Source organism: Salvelinus sp. IW2-2015, linkage group LG33, assembly GCF_002910315.2.
Source record: "Salvelinus sp. IW2-2015 linkage group LG33, ASM291031v2, whole genome shotgun sequence".
Classification (NCBI taxonomy): domain Eukaryota; kingdom Metazoa; phylum Chordata; class Actinopteri; order Salmoniformes; family Salmonidae; genus Salvelinus; species Salvelinus sp. IW2-2015.
The window spans coordinates 36,553,349-36,574,553 of record NC_036872.1 but is presented as its reverse complement, the minus strand read 5'-3'; the positions used below and the strand labels follow the sequence as shown (position 1 = coordinate 36,574,553).

The 21,205-nt window shown below is 41.8% G+C and overlaps 1 protein-coding gene across 1 annotated transcript in view; it reads left to right on the top strand.

Moving 5' to 3' along the window:
• The window catches only part of LOC111958203 (nitric oxide synthase 1-like), an 86,718-nt gene that overhangs the window by 42,517 nt on the left and 22,996 nt on the right, over positions 1 to 21,205 (top strand). Inside the window, 6 exon segments of the mRNA XM_023979405.2 lie at positions 4,025 to 4,199; positions 8,939 to 9,040; positions 10,050 to 10,125; positions 10,128 to 10,243; positions 15,267 to 15,352; positions 19,699 to 19,843. Coding sequence (XP_023835173.1) covers positions 4,025 to 4,199; positions 8,939 to 9,040; positions 10,050 to 10,125; positions 10,128 to 10,243; positions 15,267 to 15,352; positions 19,699 to 19,843 — 700 coding nt within the window.

The window sequence follows — 21,205 nt, the reverse complement described above, 5'->3', positions numbered from 1 at the left end:
TTGTCAATTCACAGTGGCAGATATGTCATTCACAGTGGGCAGATAATCATCGCAGTGGGCAGATATATCATCGCAGTGGGCAGATATGTCATCTCAGTGGGCAGATATTTCAATGGCAGATATGTCCTCACAGTGGGCAGATATGTCATCACAGTGGGCAGATATGTCATCACAGTGGGCAGATATGTCCCACAGTGGACAGATATGACAATCACAGTGAGCAAGATATGGCATCACAGTGGGCTGATATGTCATCACAGTGGGATGATTGTCATCACAGTGGGCAGAATTTGTCATCACAGTGGGCAAAAATGTCATCACAGTGGGCAAATTATGTCATCACAGTGGGCAGATATGTCCGACAGTGGGCAGATATGTCATCACAGTGGGCAGATATGTCATACAGTGGCAGATTATGTCATCACAGTGGGATGATATGTCTCACAGTGGGCAGAATGTCATCACAGTGGGATGATATGTCTCACAGTGGGCAGATATGACATCACAGTGAGCAGATATGTATCACAGTGGGCAGGTATGTCATCACAGAAGATTCTAACATCTAACATCTCTTGGAGAAATCCTTAATTTCTTTGAACCTACAAACGGTGTTTTCTTTCCATGACGTCTATACAAATGTCAATGTCAGAATATAAGCTTGTCACTAGTCTCTTCCAATGGCTTTTCACCAAGATAAGAATGTGCGCTTTTACATTGATTCAGAATGTAAATAACAGCAGCAGTCAGCTACAGTTCAAGCTATGTATAATATATCCTCTTAACCATCTCTACATACCTTGATAATGCTAGCTTATTCATTTGAATCAACAAGTCAAGCTATTAAGTCACATTCTCCATCTTTCCTCATACCTTGAATGCTAATAATTTGAATCAATGTCTTTGTTCCCTTGTCCTTGCAGGTATGATTGGTTCAAGGACCTGAATCTGAAGTGGTACAGTCTGCCTGCTGTATCTAGCATGCTGCTAGAGGTGGGGGGGCTGGAATTCACTGCTTGTCCTTCAGTGGCTGGTACATGGGCACCGAGATCGGCGTCAGGGACTTCTGTGACAGCTTCGCTACAACATCCTGGAGGTTTTATGATCAATTATAAAGCATTCATAAGCATTTCAAACGTTATAAGCACCCCTTCGGTGCAGTTACATGGGCACCGAGATCGGCGTCAGGGACTCTGTGACAGCTGCAATGGTTAAATGCACTATTTGGACATATTCTTAATTTGACCATGAGGTATACAGTGATGTGTGGGTGTGTGTAAGGGGAATTCACACAGTAGTTGTGAGTGGATGTTTTACCATAATCTTTTATACGATATTTACTCAAATCTATCATATGTTTTTACCATAATCTGGTGGGTTTTATATGCTATACGCCTGAAATACTTTTTTTATCTTTTATTTAACCTTTATTTAACCAGGAAAAGCCCATTGAGACCCAAGAGTCTCTTTTTCAAAGGGAGACTGGCCAAAAAGGCCCAACAATCAGTACATTACAGAATGAAAACATACAACAATTACAATACAACAACATGATCCAGCCTAAAAAAAGCATTTACACTTTATATTTTAAATTCATTCAGTGGCACTAACATATCTAGATGAAACATGTTGTAGACTATTCCATGCCTCTGGTGCACAAGAAGAGAAGGCAGTCTTGCCATATACTGTGAATGTCGCTGGGGACTTTAAGTAGCAACCACCTAGCTAACCGGGTATGGTAACTGCTGGTGGTGAAGGAGACCGAACTACAGAGGTAAAGAGGGAGTTTACCCAAACGGGATATAAAGTGAGGTCAAGGGGGAGTTTTACGCATATAAAGTGAGGTCCAACCTACCATTTGGACAAGGTGCAATGATGAGTGAGTGATTGGCATTTGTAAAAAGCACAAGGATGCATGGTAAACAGGGTCCGGTCTGTGAGACAGAGGAGGCTGCATGCATATACAACAAGTCACATAATCAATACATAGAGAAAGTGGCCTGAACAAGCTTCTTTCTAGCCATAAGAGAGGAGCAAGCCTTATTACGAAAATGAAAACCAATTTCAATTTAAGCTTTTCACAAGATTATCCACATGAACTTTAAAGGACAACTTGTCATCCAACCAAATACCTGGTATTTGTATGATGACATTTTTCAATGGATAAGCGACAGATGTGATACTGCTACGTTCTCTGGCAGAGTTCTAGCTCTGGTAAAGGTCATGAATTTAGTGTTTAGTTTTTTACATTCAAGACAGTTTTGAGACATAAAGGGAGGCAGTGACTGAAAAGCAGTCTGGAGCTCTTCAACAGCCTGAACCAGAGAAGGAGCACATGAATATATTACTTTATCATCTGCATATAGATGGAACTTTGCTGGTTGCATCCCATTTCCCAGATCATTAATAAAAATTGGAGAACAACACAGGAGCTATAATGGAACCCTGGGGGACACCTCTATTAATCTCAAGAAAGCTAGACTTTGATTGTCAGATATAACACATTGTGTTCTGTCAGAAAGGTAGTTCCTAAAACATATTTACTGCCCTTCACTGAGACCAATGTTTCTGAGTCTTAGCTAGCGAACAATTCATGGTCAACTGAATCAAAGGCCTTTTATAAATCCACAAACGAGCAGCACAATGTTGCTTTTATCAAGTGCATTAATGATATAATTTGCCACTGCCATAGCTGCAGTTGTGGTGCGTACCCGATCGAAAGCCAGACTGAACCTCGCTCAGTATGTTCTTTCAATGAAGACGTTTTTTAACTGGGAGATCACTAGGGATTCATAGACTTTGGCCATGCTGGGAGTTTGGAGATAGGACGATAGTTATTAGCATCTGAGGATCTCCACCCTTTAGCAGTGGGGGACATAAGCTGATTTCCAATACTGGGTATGGAATTGGTCAAGAATCAAGTTGAAAATGTGAGCACAGGTTCAGTAATAATACCCAGCTGCTATCTTAAGAGGTAGGAGTCCAGGTTGTCTGGACCTGCAGACTTTTTAGTTCTATAGCTTTAGTCTTTATGGACCTCAGTAAAGGAACCAGGCATGATATGTCATCACAGTGGGCAGATATGTCATCACAGTGGGCAGATTTGTCATCACAGTGGGCAGATATGTCATCACAGTGGGCAGATATATCATCGCAGTGGGCAGATATATCATCGCAGTGGGCAGATATGTCATCTCAGTGGGCAGATATGTCCTCACAGTGGGCAGATATGTCCTCACAGTGGGCAGATATGTCATCACAGTGGGCAGATATGTCATCACAGTGGGAGATATGTCCAAAGTGGACAGATATGAATCACAGTGAGCAGATATGTCATACCAGTGGGCTGATATGTCATCACAGTGGGATGATTTGTCCATCATGGAAGATTGCATACAGTGGGGATAATAATAGTCATCACAGTGGGCAAATATGTTCACAACAGTGGGCAGATAATGTCCACAGTGGGCAGATTGATGAACAGTGGGCAGAATATTGTCATCACGTGGGCAGATATGTCATCACAGTGGGATGATATGTCCTCCAAGTGGGCAGATTAATGTCATCACAGTGGGATGATATGTCCTCACAGTGGGCAGATATGACATCACAGTGAGCAGATATGTCATCACAGTGGGCAGGTATGTCATCACAGAAGAATTCTAACATCTAACATCTCTTGGAGAAATCCTTAATTTCTTTGAACCTACAAACGGTGTTTTCTTTCCATGACGTCTATACAAATGTCAATGTCAGAATATAAGCTTGTCACTAGTCTCTTCCAATGGCTTTTCACCAAGATAAGAATGTGCGCTTTTACATTGATTCAGAATGTAAATAACAGCAGCAGTCAGCTACAGTTCAAGCTATGTATAATATATCCTCTTAACCATCTCTACATACCTTGATAATGCTAGCTTATTCATTTGAATCAACAAGTCAAGCTATAAGTCACATTCTCCATCTTTCCTCCATACCTTGAATGCTAATAATTTGAATCAATGTCTTTGTTCCCTTGTCCTTGCAGGTATGATTGGTTCAAGGACCTGAATCTGAAGTGGTACAGTCTGCCTGCTGTATCTAGCATGCTGCTAGAGGTGGGGGGGCTGGAATTCACTGCTTGTCCCTTCAGTGGCTGGTACATGGGCACCGAGATCGGCGTCAGGGACTTCTGTGACAGCTCTCGCTACAACATCCTGGAGGTTTTATGATCAATTATAAAGCATTCATAAGCATTTCTAAACGTTTATAAGCACCCCTTCGGTGGCAGTTACATGGGCACCGAGATCGGCGTCAGGGACCTCTGTGACAGCTGCAATGGTTAAATGCACTATTTGGACATATTCTAATTTGACCATGAGGTATACAGTGATGTGTGGGGTGTGTAAGGGGAATTCACACAGTAGTTGTGAGTGGATGTTTTACCATAATCTTTTACTACGATATTTACTCAAATCTATCATATGTTTTACCATAATCTGGTGGGTTTTATATGCTATACGCCTGAAATACTTTTTTATCTTTTATTTAACCTTTATTTAACCAGGAAAAGCCCATTGAGACCCAGAGTCTCTTTTTCAAGGGAGACCTGGCCAAAAAGGCAGCAACAATCAGTACATTACAGAATGAAAACATACAACAATACAATACAACAACATGATCCAGCCTAAAAAAAGCATTTACACTTTATATTTTAAATTCATTCAGTGGCACTAACATATCTAGATGAAACATGTTGTAGACTATTCCATGCCTCTGGTGCACAAGAAGAGAAGGCAGTCTTGCCTAATACTGTGAATGTCCTGGGGACTTTAAGTAGCAACCCCTAGCCTAACCGGGTATGGTAACTGCTGGTGGTGAAGGAGACCGAACTACAGAGGTAAAGAGGGAGTTACCCAAAGGGATATAAGTGAGGTCAAGGGGGAGTTTTAACGCATATAAAGTGAGGTCCAACCTACCATTTGTACAAGGTGCAATGATGAGTGAGTAATTGGCATTTGTAATAAAGCACAAGGATGCAGGTAAACAGGGTCCGGTCTGTGAGAACGAGGAGGCTGCATGCATATACAACAAGTCACATAATCAATTCAATAGAGAAATGGCCTGAACAAGCTTCTTTCTAGCCATAAGAGGGAGCAAGCCTTATTACGAAAATGAAAACCAATTTCAATTTAAGCTTTGTCACAAGATTATCCACATGAACTTTAAAGGACAAACTTGTCATCCAACCAAATCCTAGGTATTTGTATGATGACACTTTTTCAATGGATAAGCCGACAGATGTGATACTGCTAACGTTCTCTGGCAGAGTTCTAGCTCTGGAAAGTCATGAATTTAGTTTATTTTTCATTCAAGACAGTTTTGAGACCATAAAGGGAGGCAGTGACTGAAAAGCAGTCTGGAGCTCTTCAACAGCCTGACCAGAGAAGGAGCACATGAATATATTACTTTAATCACTGGCATATAGATGGGAACTTTGCTGGTTTGCCATTCCATTTTCCCAGATCATTAATAAAAATTGAGAACAAACACAGGAGCTATAATGGAACCCTGGGGGACACCTCTATTAATCTCAAGAAAGCTAGACTTGTGATGTCAGTATATACACATTGTGTTTCTGTCAGAAACGGTAGTTCCTAAAACAATTTACTGCCCCTTCACTGAGACCAATGTTTCTGAGTCTAGCTAGCAACAATTCATGGTCAACTGAATCAAAGGCCTTTGGATAATCCCCAAACGAGCAGCACAATGTTGCTTTTTATCAAGTGCATTAATGATATAATTTGCCACTGCCATAGCTGCAGTTGTGGTGCTGTACCCCGATCGAAAGCCAGACTGAACCTCGCTCAGTATGTTCTTTTCAATGAAGACGTTTTTTAACTGGGAGWTCACTAGGGATTCATAGACTTTGGCCATGCTGGGAGTTTGGAGATAGGACGATAGTTATTAGCATCTGAGGGATCTCCACCCTTTAGCAGTGGGGGACATAAGCTGATTTCCAAATACTGGGTATGGAATTGGTCAAGAGACTCAAGTTGAAAATGTGAGCCACAGGTTCAGTAATAATACCAGCTGCTATCTTTAAGAGGTAGGAGTCCAGGTTGTCTGGACCTGCAGACTTTTTAGTGTCTATAGCCTTTAGTGCTTTATGGACCTCAGTATAAGAAACAGGCTCAAAGTTAAAATGGTTGACATGAGGGCCTATATCATAGTTGACTGTAACAGAGCTTACATTAGAGTCCTGGGCCCCACCATTATCAATAACTGAACCAGCAGATATGAAGTGCTTGTTAAAAAACCTACAATATGGGCTTCACTTCATTAGAATCCATCATTAAATGTTCATGAAGGCCAGAGGATACATTAGAACCTGACACTGATTTGATTAGCTTCCAGAACTTGGTAGGGTTGTTTAGGTTCTCTGTCACTGCATTTAAATAGTCATCTGATTTGAACTTCCTGATCAATCCTGTGCATTTGTTTCTTAGCGCTCTGAAGGAGGCCCAGTCAACAGGAGCAATTGTAAGTCTAGCTTGAGCCCAAGAGATATTTCTCTTTCTAATTAATTCTGCCAAGTTATCTGAAAATCAGGGATTGTCCCTTCCACTTGATTCTAAATTTCTTCACAAGGGCATGCTTATCACAAATTGACACAAATTTCATATAAAAATTGTCCCAGACAGTGTCAACATCGGGAATCAGACTTACTCTGTCAATACTATGGTACAGATCATGTAAGAACGCTTGCTCATCAAACTGTCTAAAATGTATTTTCTAAATATAACGGGGTTTGGCTTTGGTCATTTTTGTATTTCTAACACAAGCAATAGCACAGTGATCACTGACATCATTACAGAATATCCCAGTCCATGTGTATTTGTGAGGGGTATTCGTTAGCATAATGTCCAATGGCGTTGATTTGTTAGGTGCTCTCGGATTCGGTCTTGTAGGCACATTCATTAATTGAGTGAGATTCAGAGAGTCACACAGTTCTTTAAAAGAGTCTGAGACAGATGTAAGAATGTCCCAGTTCTAATCTCCTAAAATAATAAATTCATAGTCATTTAACTTGTGCAGGACATCAGAAAGACAGTTAAGTGCGTCTCCCGAAGCCGAGGGCAGTCTGTAGCAGCCGAGGGCGGTCTGTAGCAGCCGAGGGCGGTCTGTAGCAGCCGAGGGCGGTCTGTAGCAGCCGAGGGCGGTCTGTAGCAGCCGANGCGGTCTGTAGCAGCCGAGGGCGGTCTGTAGCAGCCGAGGGCGGTCTGTAGAAGCCGAGGGCGGTCTGTAGCAGCCGAGGGCGGTCTGTAGCAGCTGACTACAGTGATGTGGGAGTCCTTATATACGTTCACTTTATCCGCAAGCAATTCAAAATGTTTGACTTTGGTAATCGAGAGAATTTCAGAGTCGTTAAACTCGGATTTCAAATAAATTGCAACCCCTCCTCCTTTACTCATCCGATCCGTTCTAAAAACCATGTACCCATCAATAGAAATCAAGTTATTTGACACAGATTTCTTTAGCCAAGTTTCTGATAAAACCATTATGTCTGTTTTTGTTGTTTTGGCCCATATTCTACCAGTGTGGCAGATGAGTCTGCTCTCATGACCACATGCATACAGGCTAACATTCATCACTTAAATTCTCAACATTCATGGGTTTTCCATTTTTTTAAGCATACATTTTTTAAATTGTTTTCCTGGAAACAGCAAGCCAAAATCAAATCAAATATTATTGGTTGAATACACATATTTAAAATTTGTTTTGATTTGAATTTTACTTGCTGTTTCCAGGAAAACAATCTATTTTGATGTTTAAACAAATAGAAACATCTATTTTGATGATGTAGAATCTTCATTTGAGACAGTTTTTTCTGGAAATGTGAATTATTATGTGGATTATAATTATTGGACATTTTTATAGGGGTTGATACATTTTTCGTAAGGGAAAATCAAGTCTGTAATGTCAAAGTGTAAATTACAAACTTCAGAAGTCTTTAAAACCTTAAATACACTACAGGTTTAAAATGTCCTGCAACAGGGTGATCAAATTAAGATCCTACATCTGTATTACTGGTCAGATGAAGAGGATATTGCTTTTTTTGCTGTAGCTATGGTGATGAATTAATGATTAATGTGTTTTATGTCACAAACAGTAGTATCATGATGTCTAGAACATGTCAAGCTTAGAGGCTGTAGATATAATAACTACGTCTCTGGTTGTGCTGTTTTCATTCAGCTAATGTATTAGCATAGCCATTACGGTGATGATGATATGGTGTTGTTATGTTTTCAAAGAGTTCCCGTGCTTAGAAAGTCACTTTAGTTGTTTTCTCAGTCATTTCCAATCATCTTGTATTCCCATCTCAAGCACCATGCACACTGCTGCTAAATGCAGCTTTACCCATGAACATAATTGTTATGATAGATTTTATGTGACATTTTCTTATTTTAATGCAGAACAAAAGGCACTTCTAAAACGGTTGTTTTTTATTGTTTAAAATGTCTCCATTATGTATTTCGGCCATTTTATACTAACTGCAACCAATCACCTGTGGTTTTATACTGACTGCAACCAATCACCTGTCACTCTGTCACTCACAGGACAGTTTGCCAACCCCTCAGTTAGGGAACCACTGATTTAAGTACCTTGCTCAAGGGCACATCCACAGATTTTTCACCTAGTCAGCTATGTTTACTGGTCCAATGCTCTTAACCACTAGGCTACCTGCCGCCTATGTAGCTTTACGAACATCAGCACTTAGCTGACACTTATTCTTATCACAACAAGGTTACTTGAATGATAAAGAGAAATGTTGATCTCTTATGTAGCAGGTAATATAGTAGCAATAAGATAAGAAGAGTAAAATGTTACCCTTATCTTCAAAGTATCTTTATACACAACAGGTATTGTTATTAAAGCATGGTATGTTACTGTCCAATAGGAAGTGGCCAATCTGATGGCCTTGGACACCAGGAAGACTTCTTCTCTATGGAAGGACAAGGCACTGGTGGAGATCAACATAGCAGTCCTCTACAGTTTCCAGGTGTGGGTTTATCTGCTGCCCATGTAAATATCTAAAGGTTACTGGGGTGCTGGAATTGATTATTTATAGGGCTTGCATTTCATACACTATCTATACAAATGTATGTGGACACGCCTTCAAATTAGTGGATTCGGCTATTTCAGCCACACCCATTGCTGACAGGTGTATGAAATCGAGCACACAGCCATGCAATCTCCATAGACAAACATTGGCAGTGGAATGGCCTTATTGAAGAGCTCAGTGACTTTCAATGTGGCACCGTCATAGGATGCCACCTTTCCAACAAGTCAGTTTGTAAAATGTCTGCCCTGCTAGAGCTGCCCCGGTCAACTGTAAGTGCTGTAACGCTACAGTATACAATGCCATTATAGATAATTATGCGCTTCCAACTTTGTGGCATCAGTTTGTGGAAGGCCCTTTCCTGTTTCAGCATGACAAAGCAAGATCCATACAGACATTATTTGTTGAGATCAGTGTGGAAGAACTTGACTGGCCTGAGTCCTGACCTCCATCGAACACCTTTGGGATTAATTGGAACGCCAACTGCGAGCCAGGCTTAATCGCCCAGAAAACAGTGCCCAACCTCACTAATGCTCTTGTGTCTGAATGGAAGCAAGTCCCCGCAGCAATGTTCCAACATCTAGTGGAAAGACTTCCCAGAAGAAGTGGAGGCTGGTTATAGCAGCAAAGGGGGGGGGGGGGGGGGTACAACTCCATATTAATGCCATGATTTTGAAAAGAGATGTTTGGCGAGCACGTGTCCACATACTATATTGAATGATTTTCTAGAATGGTCCTTGCTGTAGACAAACTAGTATTATGCTATTATGAAGCATGTCTTTTTTGAATCAGAAATATGTTTAAATTATTTGTAATTATGGGTGCTTGAGAGTGATTTAATTTATATCTTGATAAACTCTAAATATAATCCTGAAATAACTAAGGTAAATGAACTGAATGAATGAACTGAATTCCCCTTCATGATTTGCTTCCTGTTATCTGTTCTCAGTCATCTAAGGTAACTATAGTGGATCACCACTCTGCCACAGAGTCCTTTATGAAGCACATGGAGAATGAGATCAGGGTGCGGGGGGCTGCCCGGGGGACTGGGTCTGGATTGTAACCCCCATGTCTGGAAGTATCACCCCCGTGTTCCACCAGGAGATGCTCAACTATCGCCTCACGCCATCCTTCGAGTACCAGGTAAAATCAAATCAAAATCAAAGTTTATTGGTCACGTATACCGATTTGCAGTTGTTATAGCAGGTGCAGTGAAATGCTTCTGTTACCACCTCCAGCAGGGGAGTAGAATGTCTTGTGTTTCTAGCTCCAGAAGGGCAGTAGAATGTCTTGTGTTTCTAGCTCCAGAAGGGCAAGTAGAATGTCTTGTGTTCTAGCTCCAGAAGGGCGTAGAAAATGTCTTGTGTTTCTAGCTCCAGAAGGGCAGTAGAATGTCTTGTGTTACTAGCTCCAGAAGGGCAGTAGAATGTCTTGTGTTACTAGCTCCAACAGTACAGTAGAATGTCTTGTGTTTCTAGCTCCAGAAGGGCAGTAGAATGTCTTGTGTTACTAGCTCCAGAAGGGCAGTAGATGTCTTGTGTTACTAGCTCCAACAGTACAGTAGAATGTCTGTGTTACTAGCTCCAGAAGGGCAGTAGAATTGTCTTGTGTTAATAGCTCCAGAAGGGCAGTAGAATGTCTTGTGTTTTCTCGGCTCCAGCAGGGCAGTAGAATGTCTTGTGTTACTAGCTCCAACAGTACAGTATAATGTATTGTGTTATTAGCTCACAGTAAGCAGTAGAATGCCTTGTGTTACTAGCTCCAACAGTACAGTATACTGTATTGTGTTACTAGCTCCAACAGTACAGTAGAATGTCTTGTGTTTCTCGCTCCAGCAGGGCAGTAGAATGTCTTGTGTTAATAGTCCAGAGAGGCAGTAGAATGTCTTGTGTTTCTCGCTCCAGCAGGGCAGTAGAATGTCTTGTGTTATCGCTCCAACAGTACAGTATAATGTATTGTGTTACTAGCTCCACAGGGGCAGTAGAATGTCTTGTGTTACTGCTCCACAGTACAGTATAAATGTCTTGTGTTCTAGCTCCAGAAGGGCAGTAGAATGTCTTGTGTTACTAGCTCAACAGTACAGTAGAATGTCTTGTGTTACTAGCTCCAGAAGGGCATGTAGAATGTGTTGTGTTACTAGCTCAACAGTACAGTATAATGTCTTCTGTTACTAGCTCCAACAGTACAGTATAATGTCTTGTGTTACTGGCTCCAACAGTACAGTAGAATGTATTGTGTTACCAGCTCCAGAAGGGCAGTAGAATGTCTTGTGTTTACTAGCTCAACAGTACAGTAGAATGTCTTGTGTTACTAGCTCCAGAAGGGCAGTAGAATGTGTTGTGTTACTAGTTCAACAGTACAGTATAATGTCTTGTGTTACAGCTCGAGAGGGCAGTAGAATGTCTTGTGTTACTAGCTCCAACAGTACAGTAAGTCTTGTGTTCTAGCTCAGAAGGGCAGTAGAATGTGTGTGTTTACTAGTCCAACAGTACGTATGAAATGTCTTAGATGTTCGAGCTCAGAAGGGCAGTAGAATGTCTTGGTGTTACTAGCTCAACAGTACAGTATAATGTTTGTGTTTCTCGCTCCAGAAGGGCAGTAGAATGTCTTGTGTTACTAGCTCCAACAGTACAGTATATGTCTTGTGTTACTACTCAACAGTACAGTAGAATGTCTTGTGTTACTAGCTCCAGAAGGGCAGTAAGATGTGTTGTGTTACTAGCTCAATAGTACAGTATAATGTTTTCTGTAACTAGCTCCAACAGTACAGTATAATGTCTTGTGTTACTGGCTCCAACAGTAAGTAGAATGTATTGTGTTGCCAGCTCCAGAAGGGCAGTAGAATGTGTTGTGTTACTAGCTCCAACAGTACAGTATATGTATTGTGTTACCAGCTCCAGAAGGGCAGTAGAATGTCTTGTGTTACTAGCTCCAAAGAGAACAGTATAATGTATTGTGTTACTAGTCAGAAGGGCAGTAGAATGTCTTGTGTTACTAGCTCCAACAGTACAGTATAATGTCTTGTTTACTAGCTCCAAAGTACAGTAGAATGTCTTGTGTTACTAGCTCTCAGAAGGGCAGTAGAATGTGTTGTGTTACTAGCTCCAACAGTACAGTATAATGTTCTGTTACTAGCTCCAACAGTACAGTATATGTCTTGTGTTATGGCTCCAACAGTAACAGTAGAATGTCTTGTGTGTACTAGCTCCAGAAGGGCAGTAGAATGTGTTGTGTTACTAGCTCCAACAGTACAGTAGAATGTCTTGTTTTAATAGCTCCAGAAGGGCAGTCAGAAATGTCTTGTGTTACTGGCCTCCAGAAGGGCAGTAGAGATTGTGTTACTGGCTCCAGAAGGGCAGTAGATGTCTTGTGTTACTAGCTCCAACAGGTACAGTATAATGTCTTGTGTTACCAGTCGAGAGTGCAGTAGAATGTCTTGTGTTACTAGCTCCAACAGTACAGTATAATGTCTTGTGTTACTGGCTCCAACAGTACAGTAAATGTATTGTGTTACCAGCTCCAGAAGTGCAGTAGAATGTCTTGTGTTACTAGCTCAGAAGGGCAGTAGAATGTCTTTCTGTTACTAGCTCCAACAGTACAGTAAATGTCTTGTGTTACTGGCTCCAACAGTACAGTAGAATGATTGTGTTCAGCTCAGAAGGCAGTAGAATGTCTTGTGTTACCAGCTCGAGAAGGACAGTAGAATGTCTTGTGTTACTAGCTCCAACAGTACAGTATAATGTCTTGTGTTACCAACTCCAGCAGGGCAGTAGAATGTCTTGTGTTACTGCTCCAAGAAGGGCAGTAGAATGTGTTGTGTTACTAGCTCCAACAGTACAGTAGAATGTCTTGTTTTAATAGCTCCAGAAGGGCAGTAGAATGTCTTGTGTTACTGGCTCCAGAAGGGCAGTAGAATGTCTTGTGTTCTGGTCCAGAAGGCAAGTAGAATGTCTGTGTTACTAGCTCCAACAGACAGTATAATGTCTTGTGTTACCAGCTCGAGAAGTGCAGTAGAATGTCTTGTGTTACCTAGCTCCAACAGTACAGTATAATGTCTTGTGTTACTGGCTCCAACAGTACAGTAGAAAGTATTGTGTTACCAGCTCCAGAAGTGCAGTAGATGTCTTGTGTTACTAGCTCCAGAAGGGCAGTAGAATGTCTTCTTAAGCTCCACAGTACAGTTAATGTTTGTATGGCTCAACAGTACAGTAGAATGTATTGTGTTACTCAAGCTCTATGAAGGCAGTTATATGTTTTGTACAGCTTGAGAAAGGACAGCTAGAATCTGTGGACTCATGCTAACCGCTAGAGTATAATGTCTTTTTGACCAACCCAGCAGGGGCAGTAGAATGTCTGTGTTACCTAGCTCCAGCAGGGCAGTAGAATTTCTTGCAAATACAATACAAATACATAAATAATCAAAAATCTAAACAAGAAATCAAGATATGACAGAAGGAGTCCAATTAACAGGGGTATACAGTATATATTAGGGTGAGCATGTGTCAGAATCTAGAATATAAATATGTGGTGTGTATAGTGTGTTATTTGGAAATAAAATGGAATGTACAGTAGTAAGTATATTAGGATGAGCTATTTTATTTAACCTTTATTTAACTAGGCAAGTCAGTTAAGAACAAATTCTTATTTACAATGACGGCTTAGGAACAGTGGGTTAATTGCCGTGTTCAGGGGCAGAACGACATATTTTTACCTTTGTCAGCTCGGGGATTCGATCTAGCAACCTTTCGGTTGGCCCAATGCTCTAACCACTAGGCTACCTGCCGACCAATGTGGAGAATACAGCTATGTGGAGAATACAGTATATACATACACAGTGAGTAAACAACAGTATAGAAACAGTATATGAGGTGAACAGCCTTCAAAGACTACATACATGGGACATTAGTCTCAAGGTGCAGGGTAAGTACCGGGCATGTAGCGGGCATGTACCGGGTAAGTACCGGGCATGTAGCCAGCTAGTCTGATGGCCTGGAGATGGAAATTGTTTATCAGTCGTTCTGTCCCAGCTTTGATGCACCTGTACAGACCGTTTTTTTTACGTTGAGGGAGAGGTTATGTTCCTGGCACCAAGGGCTTTAACCTCCTCCCTATAGGCTGTCTCATCGTTGTTAATAATCAGGCCTACCACTGTTGTGTCGTCAACAAACGTGATGATTGAGTTGGAGTCATGCGTAGCCTCGCAGTCATGGGTGAACAGGGACTACAGTAGACGGCTGAGCGCACAACCCTGAGGGAGCCCCGTATTGAAGATCAGCATAGTGGACGTCGGCCTGTCAGGAAGTCTAGGAACCAGTTGTACAGGGAGTTCAGGCCCTGGAGGTGATATGGTCCTTGACTAATCTCTCAATGCACTTCATGATGACAGAGGTGAGTCATTTAGTTCTGTTACCTTATCTTGCTTGGGTACAGAGACAATGGTGGACTTCTTCAACCAAGTGGGGACAACAGACTACGATAGGGAGAGGTTGAATATGTCCGTAAACACTACAGCCAACTGGTCTGCGCATGCTCTCGGTATGCTGTCTTGGACAGCAGCCTGCGAGGGTTAACACGTTTGAAAGTACTACTCATGCTGGCTACAGAGATATGGAGCCCACAGTACATGTGAGCGGCGGGGGCCCACAACAACGGCTCTGTGTCGTTTTCCTCGAAGCGGGCGAAAAAGGTGTTTATTTTCTCTGGGACTGAGTGTCTGTGATGTAGCTGGTTTTCCCTTTATAATCCGTGATTGTCTGCCATCTGCGTCTCATGACAAAGTGGAGTCGCTATTCAACAACAGTTCATGTGAGCCCGCTTCGAGGAAAACCACACAGAGCTGTTGTCGTGGGCCTCCGCCGCTCACATGAACTGCTGTTGAATAGCGATTCCACTTTGTCCTTGTAATGTCTTTTTGCCTTTTTGATTGACTTGTGTTTCCAGTCACCCTACCGGGGTTACATGCGGTGGTTCGCGGAAGAAGGAGAGTTTGTGTTGTCAAAGTCAAATTCTTTCAAATACTTTAGTTGTGCTTGATTTAGTTTGCCCGGTAAAATGAAGTCAAAATCATAACAGTATGTACAGTATCTATCTCCTTTAAATGTACAGTAACATCATCCACTGACTTGTATGTTGAGCCTAATGTGACGCGCTTCTCTCACCACTATAGGCTGACCCATGGAATCACCACGTGTGGAAAGTCAACAATGGGACACCCACCAAGAAAAGAGCCATTGGCTTCAAGAAACTGGCCAAGTGAGTACAGAGATAGAGAGGTCCTTTCATTAGGCCTTAGGGCAACATTATGCTTCACTTAGATTGGGGTTAGAGGTCTCCATTGCAGTCCTGCTTGCTGTTTATGTACACTGAAGTACACACTTGTTTCCTAATCCTCCATTTGGCACTAATAAAGAACTGCTAATAAATACAGCTAGTTAATGATATTATAGAACTACTAGTAAAACTAGCGTGTTATTGATATTATAGTAACTACTAGTAAATACAGCGTGTTCATGATATTAATAAACTACTAGTTAAATACAGCGTCGATATTAATGATATTAATATGAACTACTAGTAAATACAGCGTGTTCATGATATTATAGAACTACTAGTAATACAGCGTGTTCATGATATTATAGAACTACTAGTAAATACAGCGTGTTAATGATATTATAGAACATGCTAGTAAATACAGCGTGTTCATGATATTATAAGAACTACTAGTAAATAAGCGTGTTAATGATATTATAGACTAACTAGTAAATACAGCGTGTTAATGAATTATAGAACTGCTAGTAAATACAGCGTGTTAATGATATTTAGAACTACTAGTAAATACAGCGTGTTATGATATTTATAGAACTACTAGTAAATACAGCGTGTTAATGATATTATAGAACTCTAGTAAATACAGCGTGTTCATGATATTATAGAACTACTAGTAAATACAGCGTGTTCAATGATATTATAGAACTGCTAGTAAATACATAGCGTGTTAATGATATTATAGAACTACTAGTAAATACAGCTGATAATGATATTATAGAACGCTAGTAAATACAGCTAGATAATGATATTATAGAACTACTAGTAAATACAGCTAGTTAATGATATTATAGAACTGCTAGTAAATACAGCTAGTATAATGATATTATAGAACTACTAGTAAATACAGCTAGTTAATGATATTATAGAACTGCTAGTAAAATACAACGTGTTAATGATATTATAGAACTGCTAGTAAATACAGCTAGTTAATGATATTATAGAACTGCTAGTAAATACAACGTGTTAATGATATTATAGAACCACTAGTAAATACAGCTAGTTAATGATATTATGGAACTACTAGTAAATACAGCGTTTAATGATATTATAGAACTACTAGTAAATACAGCGTGTTAATGATATTATAGAACTACTAGTAAATACAGCGTGTTAATGATATTATAGAACTACTAGTAAATACAGCTAGTTAATGATATTATAGAACTGCTAGTAAATACAGCTAGATAATGATATTATAGAACTGCTAGTAAAACAGCTAGATAATGATATTATAGAACTACTAGTAAATACAGCTAGTAAATGATATTATAGAACTGCTAGTAATAACAGCTAGATAATGATATTATAGAATACTAGTAAATACAGCTAGTTAATGATATTATAGAACTGCTAGTAAATACAACATGTTAATGATATTATAGAACTACTAGTAAATACAGCTAGTTATGATATTTATAGAACTACTAGTAAATACATCTAGTTAATGATATTATAGAACTGCTAGTAAATACAGCGTGGATACGACAAGCTAGGTCATCACGAGTACGACTAGAAGGTCTCACATAGGATGACACCTAGGTATCCGAGATGACTAGATAGGTCATCACAAGGATAGGACAAGCTAGGTCATCACGAGGATCGACTAGATAGGTCATCACCAAGGAACGACAGCTAGGTCATACGAGGATACGACTAGATAGGTCCATCACAAGGATACGACAGGCTAGGTCATCACGAGGATACGACTATGTCATCAAAAGGATCGACAGTAGGTCATCAAGGATACGACAGGCTAGGTCATCACGAGGATACGACTAGATGGTCATACAAGGAAGGACAAGCTAGGTCATCACGAGGATACGATAGATAGGTCATCAAAGGATACGACAGCTAGTCATCACAGAGGATACGACTAGATAGGTCATTCACAAGGATACGACGGCTAGTCATCACGAGGATATTCGACAAGCCTAGGTATCCGAGGATACGACTAGATAGGTCATCACAAGGATACGACAAAGCTAGTCTCACGAGGATAACGACTAGATAGGTCATCACAAGGATACGACAGGCTAGGTCATCACAAAGGATAACGACAGGCTAGGCTATCACGAGGATACGACAAGCTAGGTCATCACGAGGATAGCGACTAGATAGGTCATCACAAGGATACGACAGGTAGGTCATCACAAGGATAGGACAAGCTAGGTCATCACGAAGGATACGACTAGATAGGTCATCCAAAGGATACGACAGGCTAGGTCCATCACGAGGATACGACTAGATAGGTCATCACGAGGATACGACAAGCTAGGTCATCACAAGGATACACAGGCTAGGTCATCACGAGGATACGACTAGATAGGTCATCACAAGGATACGACAAGCTAGGTCATCACGAGGATACGACTAGATAGGTCATTCACATTAAGGGATACGACAAGGCTTAGGTCATCACGAGGATACGACTAAGTAGGTCATCAACGAGGAATACGACAGGCTAGGTCACACGAGGATACGACTAGATAGGTCATCACGAGGATACGACAGGCTAGGTCAATCACAAGGATACACAGGCTAGGTCATCACGAGGATACGACTAGATAGGTCATCACGAGGATACGACAGGCTAGGTCATCACAAGGATAACAGGCTAGGTCATCACGAGGATACGACTAGATAGGTCATCACAAGGATACGACAAGCTAGGTCATCACGAGGATACGACTAGATAGGTATCACGAGGATACGACAGCTAGGTCATCCACAAGGATACGACAGGCTAGGTCATCTCAAGGATACGACAAGCTAGGTCATACGAGGATATCGACTAGATAGGTCATCACAAGGAACGACAAGCTAGGTATCACGAGGATACGACTAAGTAGGTCATCACGAGGATACGACTAGATAGGTCATCACAAGGATACGACAGGCTAGGTCATCACAAGGATACGACAGGCTAGGTCATCACAAGGATACGACAAGCTAGGTCATCACGGGATACGACTAGATAGGTCATCACGAGGATACGACTAGATTAGGTCATCACAAGGATACGACAGCTAGGTCATCACAAGGATACGACAGCTAGGTCATCACAAGGATAGACAAGCTAGGTCATCACGAGGATATCGACTAGATAGGTCATCACAAGGAACGACAAGCTAGGTCATCACTGAGGAATACGACTAGATAGTCATACGAGATACGACTAGATAGGTCATCAAAGGATACGACAGGCTAGGTCATCACAAGGATACGACAGGCTAAGGTCATCACAAGGATATGACAAGCTAAGTCATCGATTCCATCTGCTGTTTAGGCATGACATGCAGCACTGTCTGTCTGCTCAAGCAAAACCACCGAGCGTTGTCTGTCTGCTCAAGCAAACCACCCGACGGGCGGAGGACAAGCTAGTAAACTATAGTGTTATCTGAGTTTAGAAGACTTTCGTAGAGTGGAGGTGGAAGAGAGAAGGGGAAGGGAAAGAGAGAAGGTTGAAGAGGGGTAAGGGGGAAAGAGGGAAGGGGTAAAGGGAAAGGGGGGAAGGGTAGAGAGAAGGGGGAAGGGGAAGGGGGAAGAGGTAAGAGAGAAAGGGGTGGGGGGCGGGGGGAAGAGGATAGGTGAGGGGAAGGGGTGAGGGGGAAGAGGGAAGGGGAAAGGGGGAGGGGGAAAAGGGAAAAGAGAAAGAAGGGAAAGGGTAAGGGAAGGGGGAAGGGGAAAGAGGAGAAGGGGGAAGGGGGAAAAGAGAAGGGGGAAAAGGTAGAGGAAGGGTGGGGGGGAAGAGAGAAGGGGAAGGGGGAAAAGAGAAGGGGGAAGAGGTAAGAGGAAGGGGTGAGGGGGAAGAGAGAAGAGGGAAGAGGTAAGAGGAAAGGGGTGAGGGGGAAGAAGAAGGGGGGAAGGGGGAAAAGAGAAGGGGGAAGAGGTAAGAGGAAGGGGTGAGGGGGAAGAGAGAAGGGGGAAGAGAGAAGAGGGAAGAGGGTAAGAGGAAGGGGGCAAGGGGGAAGAGGGAAGGGGTGGGGGGAAGGAGAAGGGGGGAAAGGGAAGGGGTGAGGGGGAGAGAGAAGGGGGGAAGGTTGGAGAGGGTTAAAAGGTAAAGGGTTAAGGGTTCGTGGTGTGACAAGGTCTGCTGTGCCTTTGATCACTGGTGCCTGTGATTTATCCTTTTTTTGGTTACACTATATAAAAGCTTTCATGAATTAACCATTTATAATATTTATATATATATATATAGACGTTTTATTATGTTATGAATTATACATGTCCTCTCTATCTGTCTATGTGTGTGTGTGTGTGTGTGTGTTCAGGGCTGTGAAGTTCTCAGCCAAGCTAATGGGCCAAGCCATGGCTAAGAGGGTCAAAGCTACTATACTATTTGCCACCGAGACTGGAAAATCTCAAGACTATGCAAGAACCCTGTGTGAGATCTTCAAGCATGCCTTTGACGCAAAGGTAACCTTTATATAGCTCCCACACAAAATGAATATGAATTGATGTGCCATGTCTATTTTTTGATGTTATCTTGATTGGAACATGAAAATCCGACTTCAAAAACATCCCCCTGAACCCTGCGTGAGATTTTCATGCATTTCTTTGACGCAAAGGTAAACCACACAACTTGAATATGACTTCATGCCTCATGTCTTTTTTGGGATGTTATTGTGAATGGAAGAAAATACTTTTAAAAAAACAATCCCCCCTCACTGACAAAGCTAAGGCCCCGCAGATTTGAAAAAGCGAGGAGACGGTTTCACACCAACAAGGCGAGGTTACACGGAAATGTGTATTTTGTCACATTCCGATTCCCTCTCATGCAGCAAAGTGCCAGGGGCCACAGCGGAAGAATCAACCCAGCCAAGCGTTAAGCTGTAGTTTAAGATAAAATCTTTAAAAACCGCAGGCTGTGTAAATGTGATTGTCAAAATAGAAAAATATGCAGCTCTACTGCTCTCAATCATCTAGTGTCTCCCTCCAGGACATGACATCTTCTGTTTTTACTGCTTCCTACTTAAAGTAATCAATCAGACGTGAGGGACGATCTTGTTGTAGTTGAGTCAGACAGGCAGATGCAGAGCGGATGGATGACCGGGCGTTTCCTCTCTTCCTCTTCTAGGTAATCTTGTCCATTCTCTCATTCTTTCTTTCTCTCAGCACAATGGCCCGTAGGAACGAAGGCTGCTGGAGTCAGAGAGAGAGAGTTGGATATCTGGGTGTTAATTGTATCGCAGCACATGATCAGCTCATAAAGACAAGGACGTAGTGTTCATTTGATACCTCTTTGCTGCCCTATGGTCTCTGGACTCATGACCGTGTTTCTTCCTTATGGTCTTAGTCAGAGGAGGAAAAACATTCCCACCGCATGATGCTTCCACCACCATGCTTCACAGTAGGGATGATGCCAGGTTTTCTCCAGACGTAATGCTTGGCATTCAGGCCTAAGAGTTCAATCTTGGTTTCATCAGAACAGAGAACCTTGTTTCTAATGTTCTGAGAGTCCTTTAGGGGCCTTTTGGCAAACTCCAAGCAGGCTTTCATGTGCATTTTACTGAGGAGTGGCTTCCGTCTGGCCACTCCACCATAAAGACCTGATTGGTGGAGTGCCCCAGAGATGGGAGAACCTTCCAGAAGGACAATCATCTCCAGAGAGGAACTCTTAAACTCTGTCAAAGTGACCATCGGTTCGTGGTCACTTCCATGACCAAGTAACTTCCATGACCAAGGCCCTTCTCCCCCAATTGCTCAGTCGGCCGGGCGGTCAGTTCTAGAAAGAGTCTTGGTGGTTCCAAACTTTTTCAATTTAAGAATGATGAATGC